Source organism: Leptidea sinapis, chromosome 10 (assembly GCF_905404315.1).
Source record: "Leptidea sinapis chromosome 10, ilLepSina1.1, whole genome shotgun sequence".
NCBI classification, from domain to species: domain Eukaryota; kingdom Metazoa; phylum Arthropoda; class Insecta; order Lepidoptera; family Pieridae; genus Leptidea; species Leptidea sinapis.
The window spans coordinates 10801441-10828655 of record NC_066274.1 but is presented as its reverse complement, the minus strand read 5'-3'; the positions used below and the strand labels follow the sequence as shown (position 1 = coordinate 10828655).

Genomic DNA, 27215 nt, shown 5'->3' with positions numbered 1-27215 from the left:
AGCTGATACGAGTATATAGACTTGCAAAATACATAATATGTGCTCCAAATTTCAATTGTAATCCAAAACTCGTCATTACTATCACTGACGGGAAAATAGATCAAAGCTTTAACCCAGTTCTAAATGACCTTGATATTATAAATATATGACCTTAATTTTATTAATAAATCAGAAACTAGTAAATGTTTGTGATTCAATTAATTAATTTATTTTATTGGGAACACATACTTATAGTGTCTTACATTAGTAAGAATCGGTATTTATGGAGATTTTAATGTTTTCATGTGAATATAAAAGCGAGTGGAATACCACCATTAATTTCTTTTTAAACAAAACTATCAGTTATATATTATAAAACATTGTAAAAGGCAGGCACGTTGGTCTGTCCAGAGTTAAAATATTAGATAAAGTACATCATATATCACAGATAAATTAAGTATAATCCACAAATGCGTGGGCACCACCTTCTGCTTTTAAAATAGAATGTACGCCTAGGTTTTTTTTTATGAAAATAAGGGATGAGGCGAGCAGGACGTTCAGCTGATGGTAATTGAAATGCCCTGCCCATTACAATGCAGTGCCGCTCTAGCTGATTGAAAAACCCAAACATTCTGAGCGGTACTACAACCTTAAGACATAAGATGTCAAGTCTCATTTGCCCTGTAGATTCACCAGCTACAGCACCCTTCAGACCGAAACACAGTAATGCTTACACATTACTGGTTGACGGCAGAAATAGGCACCGTTGTGGTACCCATAGTCAAGCCGGCATCCAGTGCAAAGGAGCCTCCCACTGGGTCAGGTCAACGTTAACCTTTCACATCGCCAAACACTTCAAACATATGTTATGTTTGAAATTTTTTTTTTGAAATTTCTTTATTTTAAGTAAGAGTTAAAGGATATCGCATACAAGGCATTAAATAAAACTTCACTTTATAATTAACTTAACAGTTTATTATTATTGTTTATTTACAAAGTGTGATGAAGAAACAGTCACTAATGAATATATTATTTTCTTCAGAACCGCCTCACAATCTCGACTGAAACAAAAATTTACATTTAACTCATTTTTTTTTTGGTTTTTTCGTCCATTATTAGGACAGGCCCATACAGCCGTATTCGTTATTTAATAATTAATTGTCAACCTCACATAACCTACTCCTTCATGTGCTAAGTAAGAGATGAAGCTTTAGATTACCACACTCTTTAAGGTATAGAAATTTAGGCGCACAAAAGGGTTTAAGCTTTCCCTTGTATTACTGTAGTTTATTGTATATAAATAACATCTTGAGGCATAATATAAGAGACATAAAATCCTCAGGGGGTTCAAATAAGATTAGGCACGTCAACCTCATAGTAGCAATAAAATTACATCCAGAGGGATGAGTTCAGGGTATTCGCTAACTTAGTGTCAGAATTGATAAAAGACTTGATTATTGCAATAACCAAAGAGGAAAAGGGTGAGGTTCATTATTTGTCCATGACAATTTCAATAACTTGACTGTTTGATGCCAAAATAAAATAAAATAAAAATAAATTGCCTAACCCGCCACAATATACCTAGGAGCTACTATAATAACTGCTTCACGGTTTTACAACGAATGTAGCCTGCAATTAAATTGAAACCCTCTTAAAGCAGCATTATTTACTTATTTTCAATTTAACGAAAACTCCATTAGAAAGAGGACAGTGTGACCCACTATATACAAATGTTTGTTTAGACGACAATATTCCCTTATTTTCGCTACTATTGTTTCGGTAGGTTCTATTAATAGATGTCTTGATTGTTGTGGTTGTACTTTGGAAACATCTTTTTTTTCTGCCTGCAATCCGTTGTAAGCAAACACCTATTGTTCTGTATTTTCGAAGACCTTTGAGAAATCCTCGCTCAAAACAGCGGAAAGGGTATGCGAAGATTTCCAAGTGAATCACTATCCCTTTTCCCATTGAAGAATAACATATTGAATGTGTTAATTTTCTATAGACTATGACGGCTTGTCACAAAGGATTTGAATGAAGTAATTGGTGGTACATAGAAGAAGGATCCTTAAGACCTGCTCCTTGGATAAACTTATCCAGACACTAAAAATGTATAAGTATTTATACGTGTATTGAGATGCTGGCATACTGTGGTAGGAATCAAGTGAAAGAAGAAACAACTTCGTCCAACAACACTGTTATAGCTGATGTGGTGGAAGATAGAGTGCTGTCGATATGGGATATGTGATGAAATGTTATAGTTAATTATTCCATAAATATGGTACCTCACTGCCCTGATGAATAGCAAGCATCATGTCATATTCGTTGGCACCAATGCTGATGTGTGCGCGGCCATCGCTACCGACTGTCACCACTTTGCCAGAACATCCGCTGCCTTGCTTCTCTCCCGATATGACGTCACAGTAATTACCAGCAGGCAGGCAAGTCTGAAATTTTTGGGTTATTACTCCCAGCATGTAACTAACAAAAATATATCTAAAAAAAGAATTCAAAAAATATTCATTCAAGTAAATTCAAACACTTTTATATAACAGTTTTATTTTATTTTCCTACTAGCTGACCCGGCAAACGTTGTTTCGCCATATAAATTGTATTGATCTTTTGCTTGCTAGTTGATAAGAGATGGCGCTAGTTGTATTTATTAGTAACAATCACACTTCTTTTATATTTTGTATAATTCAAACTATAGTTTTATAAATTATAGCCTATTTGTTATTCTGGTGTGTAAGCTATATTATTGTAAAGTTTCATCAAAATCTATTCAGTAGATTTTGCGTTAAAGAAGTTCAAACATACATCCAGACATACAAACTTTCACATTTATAATATTAGTAGGATGTTTGGAAACGATAGAGCCAATGAGATCAAACAAAAACCTCAGTTCACTTGTAAATCATTTGGGGCTTTTTACAATAAACGAAATAATTTTCAATGTTCAAACAAACAGTTAAATATTGAATGTGCCTTATTTACTCTAACAGTATGTATTAAATTGTAAATTATATCAATTTGTATTTAAAGAAACTTAAGCAATAGACATAAATTAAATTTGGATCACGAATGCCAAAAACGAACTTATTATACTAATGCAAAAGTAATAAAATAAAACAAAAAATTGCCATAAGAGAGCAACTCTTTAAAATAAATGAAAACCGAAGAGACAAGTTAGTCAGAATATCGTGTTACTGCGACGCTGAATCTAATAATATTACAGTCGATCTTCATCGCGTGTATCGCCATAACCAAATTATATTAATTACACGCGATGTTGACCGTTAGTTAGACTATGAGGATCTAAATCTTATTAAATAAGCTGTTATTTACGAAAAAATCTTTGTACAGCTTTATCATTCTTAATTTTTTCTTTTTATACCTATAGGTCGGTCTGGCCGACTCAATCAGATGTATGGATTTATTAAAATAAGGAATTTAAAAAAAAGTATGGTACATAATCATTCTCATTCTTGAAAAGTCTTATCCATACTATCACGCGTGAATCCTAATTATCTGGGATTACTTAAATAAATTAGTTACTACTTAACTAACATTCTAAAAATAATTCTCTTGACGTCTGCCCAACTTTCTGAAAACTAAACTACTTGAAAATATTATAAAAAAATTATTTATTTTATATTAGCGTGATTTTTATAGCCACACTATTCTGCAGGGATAAATATTTTCATGGTTCTCCACTCGTACAAATGTCACCGAGTAAATGATTGTGATGCCAAATTTTAACTTATCGCTGTTTCAGTACAATCCAAACAAATCATTTAATGAATTAAATAATCATGTACATTAAGAAGTTATATAATATCTATTACAACGTGTATGTGCTCAAGTTACTTGACCGTGTTGGGGCACCTAACATAATAAGTCCGCAATAAGTCGTTATATTTACCTGTAAAGTCTGGTTAAGATCCCAGTTGTCGTTGTTAAAAGCGATGAATGCTTGACCGCCGCGGCAGAAAGCGATCTGGTTGCTACCATTGTCCCACCAATCGTTAATACCGGTGCTTCCAGCCACGTTTCTGAATGCTACCATTTGGAAGATTTGACGCCAGCGATGCTCGCAGATCCATCCGTTGCCGCATGTGTTATCCTGCATTTCATATTATATTTTTTATATGACTTGTAGAGTAGCCGTAATGCAAATGACATTAATACCGCAGCATATAGGTTTTACTCAATTGACTTCAAATACTGAGGAGGCAGGCTGTTGGTGAAATACAAAAAATCCTGTTTGAGTGGGTTCTGGTTGGTTAGGATGTTTAAGATTAAATTTTTATGCATTTTGTTTTAAAGAACAAACCAAGGACAACGCTTGTTAGGATTTTAAGGAGTTTAAAAACAATTTGAAACACTTGTTATAATCCAAAAAACAATCCAAAGGCAGTCACAAAAAATATGTTTGTTTTTGTTCGTGTGTGTAAGAAAGTTCCTTGCTAACCCCTCTAGGGGTGTAGTAATAAAGTTTGAGGCGTGTTGTGCGCAGCTGTTAATCTGCGGTAGACATTAGCAAACGATTCAAGACTTACGGAGTTAATGGATGGTGACACGATATTGCCACTGGAGTCCATCGGAGGGCCAGCTTCCGTGTCGTGGAAGTCAAAGCTGCTCATCAGCTGGGGAACTCCATATGGATGGGCCAACATGAAAGCAATAGCTGCCTTATACGGCCTGGACTGTTTGTAGGTGAGGATGTTTCCACCAGCGCCGTGGCCTCGCTGGTTGTCGTGGTTATCGATGAAGGTCAGGGCATCTCCCGATACCAGAAGCCCCCAGCTTGGACCCCAGTTTATAAGCCATCTGTAAGTAGTACAATCATACATAAAGTCATGCTCAGCTAAAACGATACGAACTCTTTCATACAAGCTTTTGTATTCTTTTTATCTTTGACCCGACCCCTATTTAGTATAACATCGACCTGATCGTAGAATGTTCCTCTTAATTTTAATTATTCCCATCAGTTTCATCCACAATCAATCTTAAAATTTATGCAGTTATTCCATATTCATGGTGCCTACATACATTAGCACTTCTTCTTATCTTAAAAATTGCGACTCCTTCCTTTTTACATCCACTTCGCTTTCTTATAATAGTTATTCTCAATCTATGATTATCGTAAAATAAAATGATGATATCAAACAATTTTTCATACAAATTCCTGCGATAATTAACATCTTTTTCTTAAGTTTCTTCTTCAGCTTATTTTAATTTAATGGACGGATGCAGCTAGTAAGCTTTAAAACTTTACCTCAGTTGATTTCCACTAGTGAAAGCACGACTTAGTTCCATTCCAAATTTAAACTCAGTAACGGCTGCCAGGGGCGTGTATTCATCCCTGCTAATCACTTCACCGCCAAGATCAATAACTTCCTGGTAAATGTAGGGTCGGGCTCCAGATGCGAAACCATGGCTTGGGTCAAGGTTTCGAAGCCTGTCGTAGATGACGCGTAAGTCACCAGGCCACATGTGTTTTGCGGCGTCAATTCTGAAAAAAGAATATATTTGACTACCTTATTCTATAAACGTAGCGTTACAAAAACATGTAATTACTGGGCAAATTAGGCTTAACATCTTATATCTCAAAGTGACGAGCGCAGTTGTATTGCCGCTCAGAATATTTGGGTTTTTCAAGAATCCTGAGCGTTACTGCATATTTAATTACCATCAACTAAACGCCCTGCTCGTCTCGTCCTTTATTGTTATAAAACAATATAAATTTTTCCAAGAGCTTGCTAAGCATAAACATTAAGGATTTCTATTTCTATTTTGTAAGAACAACAAAAATTTACATTGTTCTTAAAAATATAGAGAAAGAATATAATAATGTCAGATTTATGCATAATAATGTATAAATCTGACATTCATAAGTGAAATTTTTGGACCAACGTGACTTAATAACTTCGCAGTTTGAGTTTATTGTGATCATCATCGTGTTTTAAAATACTTTGTCGTTTAAGTAATAATTGCTGTTGACTTTTACCTGAATCCAGCGACACCCAGATCAATCAAATGATTCATATAATTAACGATCATATTACGGACATATTCAGTTCCTTGATTTAAATCTTTGAGACCCGACAGCTCACAATTGCGTACCTAAAAATATATATTATTAACTATTAGATATATACAACTATGTTACGGTAAAATTATATAAAAACTTTCACACAAGAAAATAAATGCTAATCTTGTAATAATTTGGTAACATTGTATTCTGTTTCTAAATTTGCTTGGCAGTCATTTTGGAATAAGTTATCTTAATTTTTTATTTTGTTGGTATAGCGGCAATTATAAAACAATTGAAATTCTACTACTGTGGAATACCAATCATTGCGCTACATACAACCAACCGACAGACAAACAGACTCACGCACAGTCATCAAAGTCTTAGTAGTGGAGTTCTCTTTGGTTTTATCTTTCGGTTCAATATGCTGAAAACTTACTGCGTGGTCCAACAACCTAAGAGCGCCATTCGTCACACCCTGGGGAACCAATGTCAACTAGAAGCACTTAAACGCTGGAGCAATTCAATAGGTTTAAATCATTCCAAAGCACTGATAAAGGCTTTCAATAAAGGAAATGCGAATGAAGCCCTAATATTGAGCAGGAAAAACCTAATCATACTCATCGGGATGCTAACTGGGCACTGTCGCCTAAATAAGCACCTCTGTGTGGTCGGAAGAAAAACGAAAGAACTTGGAGATTTTGCCTTGAGGCCGATGAAACGCCTCTTCATCTCTCTGCAATTCCGGCCCACTAATGCATAAGCGTAACACCATCCTTGGCGATTATACCCTACCCCCAGATGCTGTTTGCAATACTCGTGTCAAGAAGATACTGCGGTTCATAAACGCGGCAGGGCTTGACGACGAACTATAAGTATGAGTGGCGAACACAACAGTTCAATTCGGGACTCGGTGTTACTAGGACCCAAACAGGACTAGGCATATAGCCACCCTCTGCAAATAATAATAACAATAATACTGCGTGGCCAGTGTTCATCTGCGGCAATACTATCACCACACATATCTGCCGTAAAATCAGCACTGCACAGGTGTTCTTGTGTGCTAATTGCTAGCATGTCACATTCCTTCTTAAGCTAGACTTCCGATCAGCAAGCCTCTATCGCAGCAGTTCTGACGCAGAAATGACATTCGAGCATTGGACTCTGATTAAGGCACAGTTGTTAATCCATACCTAATCTGCCCGTTCGATTTGGTTGTATTTGTAACGATCAAGAAACTCCTACAAAAGAGATGTTTGATCTATTAGATATACGAGGATTTTCATACCATGCTGCAAATGTTCATAATCAGCTTAAAGCGAATTTAAGTTCGGAAGCTGGCCAAGTATCCTGGCACGATAACTATTACTAACTAATTAACAACTTGTCTTAAATAAAAGTGTTGTTTCAATTTGTAAGAAATATAGATATAAGAGTCAATGCCAATGTCACGAACAAACAATGATGTTATCGGAGCATATCGCTACGCCTTAGATCATTTATGATATGTTACGAGTCAAACGATATTCTCTGTAATAGCCAGGTGATGCTGCTTATCATCAGAACGATCATATGTTCGTTCCGTCACTGAATCTCACAAATAAACAAACTAGTTTGAAGTAAGTTGTATTGATTTATTATCTCGTGTGTAATTACTGATAATTACGAATGGGATGGATGTGTATTTTTGTTTATAACGAATAGTTACTTACTACTAGTTAGTATAATGGTATGTTATATTATGTTATGAGAGATCTCTACGTAAATAGATTAACATCGCAGCCAGGATTGGTTTCAACACTTTGCTGATAAAAAGTGAAAGTCGTCACATTTACATCTTATACTTTAAAATTCAATCTGAACCAAGTTATTAGTTTATATTATGATCAAGCCCTCAACAAAACTTACCCTTTCAGCGTTGTTGCCATAGTCGCTTCCCTGAATCTCACACTGGGGCCAGTTGAAATCGTTTCTTGAGTATGGTACTCCTGGGTAGTCCCAGTTGCCGAAGTTGGCAGTGCTGCCACCAGTGCCCACGTTCTCGTTCCAAGTTCCGGTCATGTGGTTGATGATAGCGTCTACGTAGATCCTAAATAAATTACAAACGGGATGTGTTAATCTTGTTATTAATGACTGACTTTCAAAATTTATAATATAATAAGAATTATATACATTCGCTATAAAGATGTGTATGTTTTTAATCGAAAATGATGATCATATATATATATATATAGATACATCATCATATACCATCATTTACGTATAAGTAATAAAAATATTACCTCACACCAACGTTGTTGCATCTTCGTACCATGTTAGCAAACTGTTGTTCGTTCCCGGAGCGGGTAACAAGACGATATGACATCGGCTGGTAGCGCTCCCACCACGGACGGTTCCTGGACCATATCACCAAATTCTCGTTGGGAGGGGAAATCTATGAACACACATTTTTACGTTGTTGATAAAAAAAAACAGTAAATATGTTATTATTTAACACCACATATACGAAGCTCTATTATACACAAGCATTGTACTCGTATACGACACATTGGGTATATTTCGATATGCACTGCGACCCCTATGAAGTGTGACGTCAATTTAGTATACTGTGAAACCGTTCCTTTATAGCCAGTTATACTGGTTACTATTTAAAATGGAACGCAATCCCGTATACTGTCAGCCGCCTTTTTTGACGCAGCATTCAAGTGAATGTATTTAAGTTTTCTAGTTCATTTAAAAAAACTGATGTCAGAGTACTGTCAAATTAAATATATTTGGGATTAAACTGTAGATATTGTCTATAAAACGTTAGGCATTCGAGTGGTTGTGACTGATCACGTGATTAAAGCACTGCGAGTACCTTACCTCGAAAACGCCAGTGCTCACAGTAGAACATGGCGGCGATTTATGACGTCATATATTTCCCTAGGGTACTGCGGCAGTATACACGGCGGTCCATAACGGGATGAATTTTTCTACCATGATAGCACTGTGCAGTGCTCGCAGTGCATATCGGAACATACCCATTATCAGATCATTTCAAAAACTCTTAGGATTTAGATTTAAATCTAATTCAAGTCCTTTTTTCAGGGTCTTACTGAAAATCCATCAAATGTGCATTGACCGTAACCCCTTATATTTTATTTCCATCTTATAAGGACAAGGATTCCATTCTTCAATACTTGTATAAGCCAATCAGCTTTTATATTTCGAATTACCATTAGTCTTAGATAGTCTTACACAGAACAGTTTATAGAAATTGTATCCATGTGGTCTTACATACATATTACATATTTATATGTAATGAAGGTAACGCAACCCCTAGAAACGGCACGAGAAGTATAGGTACAAATAAACATATACTTTTTTTTTGTGTTAAATATGGCTAAACATAATATTATATTTTACCACTGAGTGGCTTTTATGTACACTTATAATGTTCTTCGTCCCAAAGGTGTCGTTTTTGAACGGAAAAAAAATTAGGAACAAATAAATTCACCTAATTTAATTTGGTCGAATAATAAAAGGAAAATACACCCATAAAATTTGAATCAACTGTAAAACTTGGAAGTGGGAAATAGTATATTACGCATCTAAGGAGAAAAGTAGGTTATTCTCACTCGCAGAACATTGACAATCGCGGGTGGCAATGTCCTACTTATCTCACGTCGTGCATGTACGATTTTTTTCCCATCTGGATGAAAAGATCGCTTTTAGTCCCTGGTACGAGGGACAAAAGATGTCTTGCCGGGAGAGAATCTGCCACTTTTGTCCCTCGTACCAGGGACTAAAAGACAGCTTTTCAATCGGGGTGGGAAAAAAGATTTTTTATGCTGTGAAGACATTCGTCTGATTTATCGAAGATAGGAATAAAACGTCATTGAAATATTATCATTGGTTTTAAAAAAAATACAAATATTTAATAAAATAGTGAGAAAGAAAAACATAGTTATTTGATACAAATATACGTATATATAAAGAAATAATATAAAATAATCGTACTACGAGTATAGGTATGTAATAATATCTATTCGCTTAATTATCCAAATCATACATAGATTATTATAATTCGTTTCTATCAATTTTTCGACTTGTTTTGAACACTGATATGATTATAGCACTATGGATTAATTAGCACGTAACAATCGAAAACAATTGATGTAAACGATATTAATATATAATAAACATAATATGTAAATATACTATTATGTTTTAATCTTGCATGACAATGCAATAACAAAATTTTTAAAAATATACAAACTTGGTGTTTTATTCAAAATATTATAATTTTTAAATAAAAAAAAATGTATAATAATAACATAACATAAAATCGAGACGTACGAGTATAAGAGATATATTTATAGCATGACAAATCTTTCCTTACTAAAAATTTACATTTTGTATTATGCATTAGATTTTTATTTATTTTACATTTTAACTATCTAATTAATAAACATACTAAAAAGTTGCAATGCATTAGAAGCATTGTGTCGATAAGAAAACATTTTTAGTAAGAAATGAAAATAAAAAAGAAAGAAATAATAAAAGGTATACATTAGTTATAAAAAAATTTTTTATAATAGCATACATAATATAGCTAAAAATATATTCTAAATATTTTGCAATAAAGTTGCTAGGATAACATATTTTTATTGAAGGAAACGACTGAAATAATACATTTAAATAATTAGGTTATGGTGTTTTAGATACATAATTGAATACTTATGAAGCCTGGTGCTGATTATGCTTACCTGGACACCACCAAATCCTCTAGGAGCTAGAAATCTTTCACATTCTTCTGCAGTGTCATTCCATTTCCATTCAAAAAGATTTACTATAGCTGTCCGGCCTTTTGCAAAATGTGGGTTCTTGTGGGGCTATAATATCCATTGCTTGTCAAATAGTATTACAATTTAATATATATTTATAACCCACATCGATGAGCAGACATTTAAAAAGTAGTTTTACATTACATTATACTACATTAAGGCTAGGTACAAGATCCTATAACTAACTCTAACTCGGGAGCTAAATGAAACACCTTTAAAGCATTCAAATAGTTCGTATCATTTTCAGGGGGACTGAAAGGAATCTGGAAAGTTCTTTCGTCGTCGGGTTAACTAAAATAAAAATAAAATTGTAACTTTTACGCAAAAATCTAATGTAAAAACATATTTACACGCGTTTTAATCCTTTAAAAGTGTTTTATTTAAATGTCTAATCTAATCAAATTCAAATATTTTTATTCGAAATAGTATTTAAAATCACTTATTGAACGTCAAAAACCCATTCGAAATAAATAGTATGCCTCAGAGCAACGGGCGCAAGAAATAAAATGTAAGTTAAGATCTGACCTACGACTGGATGTTTATGTAAAAACTGTATTCGGGATAATTTTCGTCAGACAGTCTAAGAATTTACATTAACTGGAGGAGACTAAACTAGCTACTATCATAATATGTCGTGTAACGCTTAAGAGCTGTTAACATTATCAGGCGTTTCTCCATACGAACATTCTCGACTATTTTCTTCTTGCTTATTAACTCTAGATAAATAATATTAGCTATTTATGTCTCTCTGTTTTGCTTTTATAAATTTATCTTTGTTAGTGCTACATCAATCATTGCGTAAAATGGCTAAACAATGCAGGCCACATCAGAAGCTGATTATAGAAATCCGACAAGAATAATTGAAAAAAAATAAACGTTATTACTACCATTCACTTCAGACAGATTGGTTAACTTAAGCAGTAATATATATTCCTCATATGTCAAAAACGTAATTTTTAAGTTTCTTACTAAGGATTTTAAGTCGTAGCTTCATTTGCCCTTATTGCACTGATTTTTGTCTAACCGGTGTTAGTGCAACATAAATATTGTTTGAATTCTTAAATCTGAGAAAGGCGTTAGATAATGTTAACTCTTAAGTAAGTCCTTTACTAAATAAAGCCTCAATGCCGAGTTCCTATTTCCTATTTCTCACGCAATCGTTCCTTAATACGACGAGAACTTCAGCGTTTCACGACAATCAATAAGAGAAATAATTATCAGCGGTAGTGCACCAGACAAAATGTTAAGATTGTGCTACAGATTAATAAGCATATTAGTTATTATAAAAAATCCAAAAGAAGAGCTTAAGATGCGTACACTTTAGTAAATGAGTAAATATTATGAAGAGCAAAAGAAACAACAGAAAAAGGCGTGACGCTTGAAAGTGTAAGAAGAAGATTAAGATTTAAGAAAGAAGGAATTGATGATTAAATAGAATGTAATGTCGTGTTCTATGAAGAGCTTAGGTAACAAGAGAAAAGCAGTAATATTTTTGTAAATGAAATTATTTATTACCTTAATTTCAACAGTTTTATTTTGATGCAGTTCTTGATTACCTTTTTGATCGTTTTCTTGATCACCTATAAGGTGCTGTTGTTGATTACCTTTTTGATCGTTTTCTTGATCACCTTTTAGGTGCTGTTGTTGATTATCTTTTTGATGATTTTCTTGTTTACCCTTTTGGTCGTTTGCTTGATCACCTTTTAGGTGCTGTTGCTGATTATCTTTTTGATGATTTTCTTGTTTACCCTTTTGGTCGTTTGCTTGATCACCTTTTTGGTGCTGTTCTTGATTACCTTTTTGATGCTGTTCTTGATTACCTTTTAAGTGCTGTTTTTGATTACCTTTTTGAAGGAGCTTCTTACATTTAGCAGCAATTTTGTCTTCAAGTTTACCAAAGAGATGCGCCAATATATTTTTCTTTTTCTATAATAGGTATATGTAATCTTATTATTCATCTCGTCGCTTAAACATAATTCCTGAGCGCTCTGCAGACAGAACTTTGTAAGTAAGTATCAACTTTTAAAAAAAAATACGTTAAAGTTTGTTATATGTCCAAATAGTTAGCAAGTGCTGCTATTCTAAAAAAACATAGTTTTATTATCATTAGTTAGGGAATCTCGAAGAAGCAGCAGTTGCTGTACAAGGACATGTTGAGCTAAACTGGCACAGAAAGACGAGGGCAAGTGAAATTGCTCAAATGATGGGGATAGATTATAAAAAATAACAGTTGCGACTAGTGGCGGGACTCATTTTGTTATCGAGTGCAGGAACTCGGGAAGTCAACCCGAATGTCAAACATCGAATTGCGCAACTACATAGATTAATAACATGGCAATATCTATGTCGGCGCGGTTTCTTTAAGTGGTATTTTGTTTTAATTTATTAATTGTCAAGTTATATATAAACATTTGATTGTTGATCTGTCTGCAGAGCGCCTAAGGTCTGTAATCCAGGTGTTTAATACGTAAAAATAAAATCTATGATCTAGTTATTAGTATGTTTTGTCACTGTCTTCACAACAGCGCATAAAAGGGACAATATATATTTGACCACGGTTTACGTATTGAGCCTTCTTCTAGACAACGCACCCGAGCATATTTGGTAAACTTGTCATGAACAGTAGCAGTAGGTTACAACTATTAACATTCCTATAAATACTTCTTCTACACCTCAAGAAGTTGTTAACAATTTTCTAGAAAGATTCCCCGAAAATTTTCTATAACAGTAGGTAATCAAAGATGTAAACTTAATTTTTTTCCACAAAGAGTTGCCCATTCAACTAACCCTACAACGACGTATTCAAATACTGTATTTAATCTATTCATAACTCATTAACAACATAAAAACTTTTTTAATTTCGCAATTCTTATCAATATCCTAAAGTAGAATTACCTTAAAACATGAAGGCATTTGTTTGTATCAGAAAACATTATTATTTTAGATACATATACAAATAAGTGTAATCTTATAATATAAGAATTATAAAGAGGAGTTACACAAAATAAGTGTTAGTATGTATTATTAACAAGATAAAATCTTTAAATGTAATATGATAAGCTAAATACCACTGACCGACTGATTCATCATGAGATCTCTAAAAGTTTGTTATTTGTAAGTATTTATTTGTTTGAATTGAAGTTTGTTATTTTGTTTGAATTGTTAATAAAGAAGTTATTTCGTAATTTTAAACAGCTTTTTACAATTTTTCAGTCACGGTGAATCATGGTTAAGGAAGGTAATAAATAAATGCAATGTAAATTTATTCAATTAGGCGTTACTTAGCAGAGATCTACAATTATCGAAATGCTATGTGTTATCTGAAGTGGTCATTCGCTAAGATTTGTTAGTTAAGTTAGGTTATACGCGTTTTCCACCAAAGAATCTGCACGGTGAACTACCAACCGAATAACAGCAACTTAAATAGTAGTTAAAAATAGCTCTGGAGTGCTAACTATAACTAACAGCAAGAATTCACAACCTGCAAATAAGACAAGGGTATGTGTAACAAGAATAAGTAGTGTTCATAGCTCCAATTGCTATATTTTCACCATAAAACTTGGCTTAAAACAGCCTTAGGGCTTAGTCAGAACACAAAAATCTGCATCAACCAATTCGACATAATTATGTCTGTCTGGTACGAGAGTAGAGAAATCTCGTTTCAAACATCAGATTGATAAATCTTAGCGCAATAAACACTTTAGATAACCATTAACATTTAGATAATTCAGAAGTAGCATTATCATCACATTCACTAATCACATTAAAAATACAGCATATATCCTTAAGCGCCTTTTCTATTTACAATTTTCTCAGATATATGTGAGCCATAATAAGTTAAAATAATAATTTTGATTCCTTCCATCAGGTAAACAAGTTTTTAGTTCATCATATTATAACACAAAAAAGTCTCTTCTATCGTAATTTAACAATATCTAATAAATAATAAAATATGTTAAATTGTATAATACTAAGAATTGTTAAATACAGAAGCGTAACATAGGATACGATTATAAATATACCTATAAATTAAAAGTAGAAGCGAAATTAAAACTAAACGCATCGCCCAGCCACCTAGGTAGTAAATGATATTATAGTATTAAAAGATTACTTTTAAATATCTTTGGGTAGGAATTACAAATTCATTTTTAAATTCCTTTGACAATTTTATATACATACAAATGATTTAATTTTTTCTTTAGTGTTAATTCCGCCAATATTTGTTTCTAAAACAATTCGACGCGTGTTTCGCCTCTACACGAGCCATCCTCAGGACGTGTTGTCTCGCCAAAATCTGGCACGAGCGTGTCGAATTGTTTTAAAAACAAATATTGGCGGAATTAACACTAAAGAAAACTTAAATCATTTGTATGTATATAAAATTGTCAAAGGAATTTAAAAATGAATTTGTAATTCCTACCCAATGATATTTAAAAGTAATCTTTTAATACTATAATATCATTTTTCCTACCTAAATTTTATACGCATTATATTATTAGTTTCGCCTGTACCTATGTTGTATCGGATTTTTTTTACGTGAGTTAGAATTACCGTCGTCCGAATTCTTTGATAACGTGTAACTGGTTTTTTTTTTATAATTAAGTAACTTCTCAGTGGAATGGTTTCTGTGTTAAATGAATAAATAATCTCAAGTGCCAAATCAAAAATATAGTGGATAATTTTTGAGTAATATATTATGCATTTTAAATACCTACTAAAGATCATGTTAATATCATTGTAATTATAATATAGTCATAATTTAGTGTACCTACATTTGTGTAAATAATTATTTCTTTTGTTTTCTTTTTTGTGTTAATTAATTGTCTAATTGTTGTAAATTTAATTTAATCCAACTAGCCATGATTTAGAACATTATTTATTTCTCTTTAATTTCAATTACTATTGTAGAAGCATTTTTTCTATATACTTAGAATTGTATACCTCAAAGTTCTACATAGTAAGATGTGAATAGCGTATCTAATAATAATTTTATTAGTCTTATATGTTATATCTTTATGTAAGTACCTACTCTGTAAGTTGTAGTTGTTTGCTTTTCCTAATAAAAAAATAACCAATCTCCATTTTAGTTTACAGATTTATTTATAGTTTAATTGTTAAGTTTATTAAGACAAGCTGTAATAAGCATGTTTTTTATCATTGACACAATAGAAAGCAAAAATTATAAATGTTAGTAAGCATAAGCATTATAAATAAAATTGAATATATATTTAAGTATACAGTAAACTGTTGATAATTCAGTATATTGTTAAAATAATAATCTTTAAGATCAGTTTAAGTTTAAGGTTGTGGAAACAGTTGGACGTCGTATCTTATTGTTCAAGTTTCAAGCGTAATTTCTTAAGTGACAAGGGTGAGTGGAAGGTAACATTGTATTCTGCGTAGAGTAAAGCTAAACTGTTATTAATTACACCCAAAAGTTGGACAATTGACTGAATTTACATAAGTTTCCATCAAGGGCACATTTTAATTGAAAGTCAAATTGAAATTCAGATGTATGACCAAGTTACGTACGGGTCATCTGGTGTTAAGTGTAACCGCCGCTAAAATTCCCTTGCAACACCAGAATTACAGGAGCCGGTCTTTAAGGAAGGTGTACTTTTTTGAAGGTACCCATATCATATCGTCCCGGAAACACCGCACAAGGAAGCTCATTCTACAACGTGGAAGAAAGCTCTTGGCCAAGTTCTATTCCTCGTATCGTCTAAAAAGACCATAAAAAATGAGTGTGATTCTCAAACAGAATTTTACGCAGAATTTAACTATACAAAATGATTTGGGTGATTTTTCATGACTATAATCCACGCAAGTAGATAGAAACACTACTAGTGGTGTCATAGTGAAGCCAGGTCCACCTTACAAATCACCAATTAAAGTTCCAGCTGTCTGCTGACGTCATGCCTGACATGAGAAACGCCTCGTTCAGTTCCAACGCATAGTTGCTTTACCATCAAAAAAAAATGCGTTCCCTCTTCTGAATGTGACTAACGCACTTGAAGATCATTTCGTGTGTTATCAAATCAAACCCATTTATTATTATTGCAACTAAATAAAATTTAATGCAATTTACTCAACAGATTCTGTAAAACAGTTTTTGGAATGTATTATCTATTTGATGATGAACTTATCAATAAATTTATTTTAAGGATTATATAAATTAACTGTTATATTACAAACTTGATATGCCATTAAAAGTAGATAGGTTCTATCAGTGTTCTAAATGCAACGCTTACCTGAATACCACCGAATCCTTTAGGACCAAGGAACCTTTCACACTCAGCGGCGATGTCATCCCATTTCCACTCAAAAAGGTGCACCATTGTGGTTCGGCCGCTTGCAAATTGAGGGTCCTTGTATGCAAAGCATGACGCCACAGCGGTCAGCAGGAGGATGAATCGAAACATCCTGATTGCTAAAACATTATAAATTACTGATCAGACTATCGCATAAATGTTTATACAATACATAACTGCTTTTTCCGACATATTATTATCAGTAAATTTAATCTTATTGTTATTAATATTTATCTATTAATTATTTGAGCTTGTAATTACTTTTAGGTTATCAGCTTATATTTTATCTTTTTTCACAGTAAACAAACAACAGAATTTCATTCCCAATCAAAATATCTGCATGTTTCAATTGAGTTTTACTTTTACTGGATAATTTTGCACAATTTCAATATATTTTAACTATTTGTCGTTCCAAGTAGTGCACACAACCTTTGCAACTTAATATGTAAAGCAATCTAAATATTAATTAACATCATGTGTTCGCAGAAGTATATACAGCAAAATGATATACGAATGCGGTACTAATAATTATGATAACGTAGGAAACAACATCGACTATATATTTAACTGTGTGACTTATTAATGTTTCTATTTTAAAGTATTTAGTAACTGTCTTATTAATTTGCTATTTGCTACTTGAACCTTCCTTTAACTGATTACCCATTTTAGTTGCGAAATGTAGGTAATCTTTATGCAATACATAGTTGCTTTTAGTTGCAAATTGCCTATTCGTGACTTTACTCGTATCTTGCGAAAAAAATATAATATAACAGTGTTTGACAGTTCTTCACCTATCTTCGAGTTATCAAGGAAACTAATAAAGCCTTGTACTCTGAATATTTGCAAACTTTGGATCACGCACCTCTAAAATTTGAAGGGGATTCAATACGTAATTCTTGACATAAACATTGCCTCTTTTATGCACTGTTGTGAAGAGAGTGACAAAATAGACTTAATACTAGGATTGGTAGGTTAATACACGTACACCCAAATCTGTTTTTTTATGGAAAAGCAGGACAAGCGAGCGTACGGGTCACCTGGTGTTAAGTGATCACCGCCGCCCACATTCTCTTGCAGCACCAGAGGAACCACAAGAGCGTTTCCGGCCTTTAAGGAAGGTGTACGCGCTTTTTTTTGAAGGTACCCATGTCGTATCGTCCCGGAAACACCGCACAAGGAAGCTAATCTTGAAAAAGTAGTCACCTCACATTCGGGGAAGTTAACGAATGAGTCTTTGAAGGCCTCAAATATTGAACTGATGAGGAATCCAGCATTCAGTCTAGGCCTTGTACCTCGTGATTTTTTTTTATTTCCGAAAACGGTTTGCTAAGAGGTACTTATACGATTTACATGCCATGAGGTCATTCAAGACGTCCGTCGGGAAAACATGAACCACTTATTTATGCAATGGTGCTAAAGAAAACAAAAGTGTATAAATAGTGAAGTAATATAAATAAAAAAACAATAATTTAAATATACTCAGCATAATATGTGGCGTTATATCCCTACCTTATATCCCTACTATAATATAATAAATGTGAATGTAACTTTGTTTATTAGGCTTTTATATCGCAGCTACTTAACCGATTTTGATGAAATTTAGTAAAGCGATAGACTATATGCGAAAACGGGAACCAGAACTGGAATAGGACATGAGATAATCTTCAATTCCAAATTTGCTTATTATTTTTAAAAACCCTTTATCTACGCGGAGGAAGTCGCGGGCATCAGCTAGTAATAAATAAGTCTCGGAACCCTTTTGTTTATCTAAAGAAGTATATCTTCCTATGTGTAACACATACTATTTTTAAAATAATTATTATATCCGCAATAGGTACTCCATTTATATTTGATAGACTATGATATATTAGAGGAGAAAAACAGGCCGGTGGCTTAACCGATGGAAATGAATATCATCCGCCCATGGACATCCGCTTTACGAGAGCTCAAAACATACGTTGCTGGTTTTTAAGATAGGAGTATGTTTGAAGGTTCCTAAATCGAGATATAGTCTTGATAATGTAATAAATGTTCATAGGCACATAAGTGAATTTGCTAGAAACTGTAATAACCACAATGTTAACACCGGCAATAGACCTAAACTTATAATGCCTCCTACCCGGCTAAGTCGATAAGTAATCTTGTCTTTTGTGGGGCGATGTATATGCTTTTACAGCAAGGTCTCAGAAAATGTTCGAAACAAAAGTATTACATTATTCTAGAGAATTGTTAAAAAACGTTTGAGGTTACAATAACATAAATGACTTTCTTAATGATGCCACAGATTGGGAGTGCAGCGACAACCCTCAGGCTATTAAATAATAAGTTTAATTGTACAATATTACTTTGTAAACATATTTTTGTTGATAAAAATAGCCCGCTGAGTGTGTTGCGCCCGTTCTTCTCAGTTCTGAGGCACTCTTTGTGGAATGGGTGCTAGTTTTTGAATTTCAATAATTGATGTCACAGCCTATTTTGAATAAAAATATTTGAATTTGAAAGATGATTCGATGTGCTAGGGAATGTTTCTTGCGGTTGCAACTTCGCGATTGGACGTGATGTCCGATGGCGGCATTCGGCTGCTTTTCAACCTGAATAACTATTCCGTAATTAATGACAATTGTTACGCCTTACCTGTCTCTCCTGGACCAAGGGACTGTTTTTACACATTCATAAAATATCGTACAATTATACATGTATAATAATAAATAATAAAATATCACTTAAAATTCTTACCTTATCAATCCCACACGCTAAGTTCGAGTTAATTAGCCACGTTATCTGAACCCTTCTGTTGTGAATTGCTTTATATAGCATGACAGATAAAATCTCGACTTTCGTGATATAATTAAAACATTGACTTATCTGATATCGATGGATATAAGAATTAGTTTATCATTTTAACTAAATTACCTAGGTACCTACTTAGTGCAGGCTTTGTGTGTTATTGTGATTGATCTTTTTGTTTTTTGAAAGATGTTATGGGCATGCTCACGATTTTATGAAATAATTTATAAATATACTATAGGGGTTTAAGTATGAAATAAATGTAATATAATATATATATATATATATATATATATATATATATATAACGTATATGTAATATATGAGTATGTTTCAACTGATTCCTGTAGCCAAATTCCATCTTCGCACAACACGCCACAAATTAGAATATCATCCCCACCATCTTGATGTGTGGCATCCATTGTGCGGGATTTCAACTTTCTTCTGCGTACAACAAAGCTGTGGAATGAAAAAAAAGAATAAACTTTACCTACTTTACTTTTCGTGTAATAGCTTACCTGGGGTAAAGGGCTCCTACATGCGTCTTGGTATTCACTTGTAGGTACAATAAAAAACCAGACCGTATACCTTATAATTTGTGATCAGTGAGTCCTAGTAGGACTCACTGGTCACAAATTCAAGAAATAGATATATTTAAGCTTCTTTTAGCTGGGTTTTTCTCCCCGTGTCAAAGCCCCTTTACGAACTGATGCTGCTTCATGACTTTTACTAAGTGATATCGCAATATCTTATGTTTTTTCACTCCCTATGGAAAATAAATATAATATTCTCTACCAATTAGGTATCCTTCCTATATCCTTGTATTTACCTATTTTTCTTGATTAAATTTAGTAAACTTTGGCCCAAGCCCGTTCATCTAATTCAAAACATCTAGTCGTTGGCAACAAACTCTATCGCTGTTAAACATATAATCTATCAAGATTTGTGATTAGAAAATATTGGAACAAAAACAAGTAAATTGTTATTGCAATGCATTTCCATTGATAGACATTATTGTAATCGGATATCAATCATTCTTAATCTTCGAAATTATGTCATGTGCATTTGTTCTTTCATTTTATATAATAATTGGTGTGGGTAGATATAGTATGCATTATATACCTACTAAAAATCTTCAAATCAATTAACCTAAAAAAAAATCTTTTGGCCCTGCTAATTTCAGTTCTATTTCATTGCTGCCTGTTTCAGTAAAATTTTTGGAAAACTTTTGCTTCAGCAGCTACAAATGCTTTTTTGTAAATTATTGAACAAAAAAAAATTAACAAAAACCGACTTCAAAAACACTATTCCAAAACAATAAATATAATATACACTAAAAAGTATAATAATAATCGCGTATTTTTATACAATCTAATTAATTAATCTTATTCTAGTTACGATTATTGTTATTTTTGGAAACGGTGTCCTTCCGGCGCGACCCGCTCTCGCCTCTCGCCTCCTCACGACTCAAGCACATCTAACCTATAACAGTTTGTAGTTATAAACCTATCTTGGATGATACTGACTCCAAAAATTACAATAGTGGTAACTAGAATTATATTAATTAATTAGATTGCATAAAAATACGCAATTATTTTTATACTTTTTGGTGCACATTATATCTATTGTTTTGGTATAATGTTTTTGAGGTCGGTTGTTTTTTTGTTAAGATTTTTTTTATTTTTTGATTTTTAGTGAATTTGAAGTACACTAACTGACAATTTGTCTTAATATGTGTAGATATACTAAATTTTTCGATGCAGCATTGAACGTATGCGCTGTGCAATTTAATTACAGATAGAAATTCTGCCACTAATCGCACCCTTGTAAGTCATTAAGTCGTTAAGGATTAATCATCATATTCGACTACGACAATTACTTGATCATAACTATGTTATGGTAGATGACTTTAATATCCGGATAACATAAAAAAGATTCGGCCGATAATAAGCGACAATACAATCAGATAAGCGAAGTGCAGATATTGATGACGAGGTAAACAATGCACTCTCAAAGATACTGCGTTGGTTTGAGACGAATAATCTGCACTTAAACAGTAAAAAAACAAAGTGTTTACGGTTCATTACACCAAACACAGGTACAAACAAACGTACTAATAAATGACCTGAGATTTGAACTAGTGGACACTATGATCTTCTTGGGTATCACGTTAGATGAACATCTCCAGTGGGGCTACATATTGCCTAAATAGCAGATAGACTCAGCTCTACGGCATACGCCGTTAGAAAGATTAGAGAGTACCTACACGAATGTTGCGACCGATTATCGAGATTACCGATTAGAGAGTACCGAGATTAGTGTATTTCGGTTAGTTTGACAGCATCATGACGTACGGTATTTTACTGTGGGGTCATGCTAACATTGATATCGTGTTTGCTCCGCAAAAGAGACCTGTTCGTGCTATATATCAGCTTGGTTATAGACAGTCACTCAAAGAAAAATTTAAAGAAATAAATATTATGACTGTTCATTGTCAGTACATTTATGAAAATAAAATATACATATACACAAAAATCGTCACCTTTTTACTCTAAATAGTGTTTTTCATAATTATAACACTAGAAATAAGGGATTGCTTGTATCTAATTCTAGTAGGCAACATATGATACATAATAGCTTTAATCCCAAGTCCCAGCGACTGTTCAGGCATTATCTATAATTAAATTTAAATGTTTAATTAAAAAATGGCTCTGTCGTAAATCCACAGCTGATCTATCTAAGTGATCGGACAGCCTAGGACTATATCATGGTTATTTTATAGTGATAGCAATGACAATACAATGAAGTATATTGTATTAAAAAGAGCACAAAAAACGAATGCTGCGAGAGTTTCTTGCGCTGCTTTTCTCTCTCAGAGCGCCATTTGTTTTCAACGCGGTGGCAGTAGGTATCTAATATATTAAAAATGACATCAAAAAGAATTCTATAGGAATCAATTTTGAGAAAATAAATGCCTTTTATGACTTTATTACTTTAAAAAAGTCCCCAAGTGCACTTCAAATATTTAAAGTCAAATGCTACACTAGAAATAAATTCTATTGAATCCATTAATTTAAGAATGCGGACTGCTATGTTTTTATTTAATTTATTTTTATGTATATGTAAGGAGAAACATAGTACCTACATACATACTTTAAAGTTTCAAACTGGTATGGTTTCGTGAAAAATTTTCCGATATACATTCCTTTTTTAATGAATATTTTTGGGGGTGAAGCACTAAAATCTGTAGATCTATTGGACTCTGACCATGTTCTCGAGCGCACGTCCTTAGATTTCCCTAACAATGTAAGTAGTAGATGGATTATGAACTAGGAACTGAGTTTGTCCCTTGCTTTGCTGGCGTTTTAATCATATCTTCAAAGTCTATTAGTTTTAAAAGGCGGAAAAATCTAAGGGGGTTTGGGTGGGATTTTTTTGTATTCGAGTTCCGACGGGGAAGTATGCGGCAGAAACAGCTAGCAATATCTATGTTGCGTTTGGAGAGGAAACTGCTAATGAACGCACGGTGCGAATTTGGTTTAAACGCTTTCGTGAAAGAAATTTTGATTTGAAGAACGAACCACGTGGAAGACCGCCCCACAGGTGAATAACAATGAATTGAAAGAGATGATGGAAGCCGATTCGCTATAGCCAGCGGGCCTTACTGCCTTGTCTTTAGTATATTCATTTTCGGTATATATTTTCAGTATTTTGTTTTACAAAAAAGTCCAATTAAGTATTCTCATCTCATCTTTCATCTATTCCATATTCCTTTTCTGTATGTTTTCACTATTTTTTAAAAGTTATTATCAAAACGATTCACTTTCCGCTAAAAGAAAGGAGCAAGCTTTTTGAAACGCTCACTTTGACACATAAGCTATCCAGTTTTGCTTGCAATATTACCTCATGGTACGAAAGAATGAACAAAAACAGTTGCGATTCAATTTCCATATTAAATGGGTACCTCTAATAATGTCGTGGTATGAAATAGCAAAGCTTCATTTTAGGTCGTCATTCGAATCGCAATGGCATGCATCGCAATTCATGGTAGGCCCGCTGGACTCAACAAACTCTGTGATGGAATTTATTTAGTGTTCCTTATTTTCCACCTTGTACAAAGTTGTCGCGGAAGAAATAGTAGTCGATTGGGGCCAGGTCTGGCGGGTACGGAGGATATCTAAATGCATGGGGTCCTGTAGAATTAAAACGGTGTCTCTACCCGAGTCAGGTGTCTCACTGCAAGTTTCACGATCATTCTTCGAAGTTCAGTGCAATAGACATCTACTTTTATTCCTTGATAGTTAAAATCTTGACCGCGGGCAACGCAGAGCAGCTCGAATTGTCGAGGAGCCAGTAGGTACGTAGTCTGTGAATGGCTAGATCACGTCTTGGCGTTGCGTAGAGACATCGCTTCATTGTGAGTCTTCTACCGCATTTATCATGGGGAGTTTCCCGAAGAGCTGTTTCACCTGATTCCGGCCGTTAAATTCAACCTTCGCACGACACGCCACAAATTAGGATATCATCCCCACCATCTGCATGTGTGGTGGTCCTCCACGGTGCAGTTTTCAAAGAGCTTTCTTCCACAAAGCTGAGGAATGAACTTCTTTGTGCGGTGTTTCCGGGACGATACGACATCGTTACCTTCAAAAAAGCGTGTTCACCTTCCATTGATTCCTCTGGTGTTGCATAAAAATGTGGGCAGCGGTGATCACTTAACACCAAGTGACCTGAACGCTCGTTTGTCAGAACGAGAATAGCGATAAATAAGAATGTCTTGTTAAAATAGTTCTACATTCATAATGAGGTTAGACACGGATAAAATAATACTCTACTGAGTATTATTATGATTATGTTACTTATATTAGTCAATACACTTAACTTTACTAGTGTAGTAGGAACAAGGGGGTATAGAGGATTGAACCATAGATCTTATAGTTTCGCAAAATATACACCACTAGCTGACCTGACGGACGTTCTCTTCATAATAAAACTCCACTTGCAGGTGGAATTTCTTAAAATCCGTTCTTAGCCGACTTCTACTTGGCGAAAGGAATACTCCTACCAAATTTCAAGTCAATACGCCTCAAGTCTTTATTCACTCAAAGTGCATAGGTATGTAAACATTTTTGTTATTGATGACATACTGGCTGGTTGTAAAAAAAATTGATTATGTTTTGTTTTTTTCATAAAATTAAATGAAAGGCAATTTGATTGATTTTAAGTGCGTTTTTGTTGCTACGTTTAGTCTTGATTTTATAATTTTACTAACCATTTAAATAAAGTTAGCAAAAAAATTTAATTGTTAGATATTCGTTACGTCATGGAGCGACGTCATTTGACAGCAAATGAAATGCAAAGAGCTGTAGGGATGTTGCAAGCGGGAAGTAATCAATCTCAGGTATCTCGGCATTTTGGCACTCATAGAAGTGTTATATGTCGTCTTTGGCAGTGCTACAATAATACAAGGGAACCCGCTGAACAGCATTCAGGCCGTAAAAGGAGTAAAACCACTCGGCAAGACCGGTACATACAACTGACTGCAAGACGCCAGCCGATGTTAACCGCTCGAGAGATAAGTTTGAGGCTACAAAATTCAAGTGGTGTTGATGTAAGTCCCCAAACTGTGCGAAATCGAGTGCATGAGTACGGCCTACGAGCTCGACGCCCAATTAGGTGCCCACCGATACGTCACGGGAATCGCGCGCATCGAAATGAATGGTGTAGAGAACGCTAAACATGGACCCAGGAACAATGGGATGAAATTATGTTTTCCGATCAGTCGCGATTCGGGTTAAGGCCTGATACAAGAAGGGTGCGAGTGTACCGTCGGCCCGGAAATACTGAAAGGCTCAGGTGCATTCAGGAAGTTTATCCATACAGTGGCTCAATAGTTATAGTATGGGCGGGTATTATGAAGAACAGGCGAACTGAGCTCCTTTTTGTAAATGGAAACATGAACGCTGAAAATTTCGTTGAGGATATTCTCAGACCTTATGTCCATCCATTTCACAATCCTTTTGCCCCGATATTACATTAATGCATGACAAAGCGCGTTCACATACAGCTCGGCGAACCAGTCAATACTTGGCAACAGAGAACGTCCGGGTATTGCCCTGGCCTGCACAATCGCCAGACCTCAACCCCATCGAGCACGCATGGGACATGCTCCAGAGACGTGTTTTGAAGGACTTGGACGGAGTGACAACAACCCAACAGCTGAAGGATTTGCTACAATTCCATTAGGAGCGAATACCACAAGATGACATAAACAGTCTTATTAATTCAAACAATCGTTGCCGACAAGTTCTGAATAGCAGAGGAGGCCATACTTTGTATTAAACTATCCTATTCTTTCACAATAAATTCATTTTCTTTAGAAATTTCATTTTGTTACACAAATGTTAAGTTGTTTACTTTCTTTCTGCAGTATATTCTAATATTGTTAATTTCTCTTATTAAATGAACTTAAAAAGACAACAGCTGTTATTTTTACATCATAGGACCCTAAAAATATTATTTTAAAATAAAAATACAACGTTATAATGTGAAAAACCATCCAAAAATTTAAATTAGTACATGCTTAGACTTTTTGATGTGTGTAGGTGAAAATCTCTTATATATATAACTAGCCTTTCCCGCCCGCTTCGCTGAGCGAATTTTACAAGGAAATAAATTAATGCAGGAATGGAATTAAAATAATTAAAAATATAATCATCTAGGATAAATTTCGCATCGAAGGGTGGTAGTTTCATGTCGATACGATCGGTGGTTTAGGCTTGAAAGAGCCTCAAACACGACCAATTTCATTATTTATACATAGATATATAGCTTTGCCATAATCTTTATTATAAATATACTACAACACCCCATCACTTTTATATGGGTAAGGGTTACTTTTGGGTATTTATTGCACCTGGAGTCAGTCATTAAAATATTCGCTAGTGAATGAAAATAGCAATATTTTAAATTAAATAAGCACTTTTATTTTACCGATTTGATGCAAATAAGTCAATATACTAGAAGGTATGCTAACATTAAAACATGTTCCTAATTCCTTGGTAGTTTGATTCGAGTCGGCTTCAACCTTTCCATTCATCATTAGGTATTAACTTTACTGGCTGGTCTTGCTTGAAGTCTCTTCGGAAGCGACCCTTCCACATTATAATGTAAATGTAAAAATATATGATGTATATGTTTCAACGAGATCTAGTTAGTAGTTTTGAAGTGAAACTTCTTTAGCATCGTTGTGATTTGAAAGTCGATGAAACGAAA

General features: G+C 34.0%; 1 protein-coding gene across 6 annotated transcripts; it reads right to left on the bottom strand.

The window, feature by feature from the left end:
• Positions 1 to 932: 932 nt before the first annotated feature.
• LOC126966582 (alpha-amylase 4N-like) lies at positions 933 to 19928 on the bottom strand. Of its 6 annotated transcripts, none has more exons than XM_050810720.1 (13): positions 19890 to 19928; positions 17094 to 17272; positions 12478 to 12768; positions 12358 to 12429; positions 10765 to 10890; positions 8296 to 8447; positions 7922 to 8102; positions 5990 to 6105; positions 5258 to 5494; positions 4539 to 4809; positions 3902 to 4102; positions 2265 to 2426; positions 933 to 1040 (listed from the first exon to the last, which is right to left on the bottom strand). In XM_050810720.1, exons 2-13 carry the CDS (start codon positions 17262 to 17264, stop codon positions 1029 to 1031), a joined length of 1992 nt encoding a protein of 663 aa, XP_050666677.1. In that variant the 5' UTR covers positions 17265 to 17272; positions 19890 to 19928; the 3' UTR covers positions 933 to 1028. The 6 variants fall into 6 exon arrangements, with proteins under 6 accessions (XP_050666677.1, XP_050666679.1, XP_050666678.1 ...); XM_050810722.1 differs by having other exon boundaries at positions 12358 to 12542; positions 12615 to 12768; XM_050810721.1 differs by having other exon boundaries at positions 12358 to 12638; positions 12687 to 12768.
• Positions 19929 to 27215: the final 7287 nt, after the last annotated feature.

Excerpts from the sequence above, each read along its gene's own strand:
- LOC126966582 (XM_050810718.1), bottom strand. The coding sequence starts at position 17,264 with ATGTTTCGATTCATCCTCCTGCTGACCGCTGTGGCGTCATGCTTTGCA. Across the intron at positions 8,103-8,295 it reads TGCAACAACGTTGGTGTGAG|GATCTACGTAGACGCTATCA; the intron begins GTAATATTTTTA and ends TAATTTATTTAG. Across the intron at positions 4,103-4,538 it reads TGTCACCATCCATTAACTCC|GATAACACATGCGGCAACGG; the intron begins GTAAGTCTTGAA and ends TATGAAATGCAG.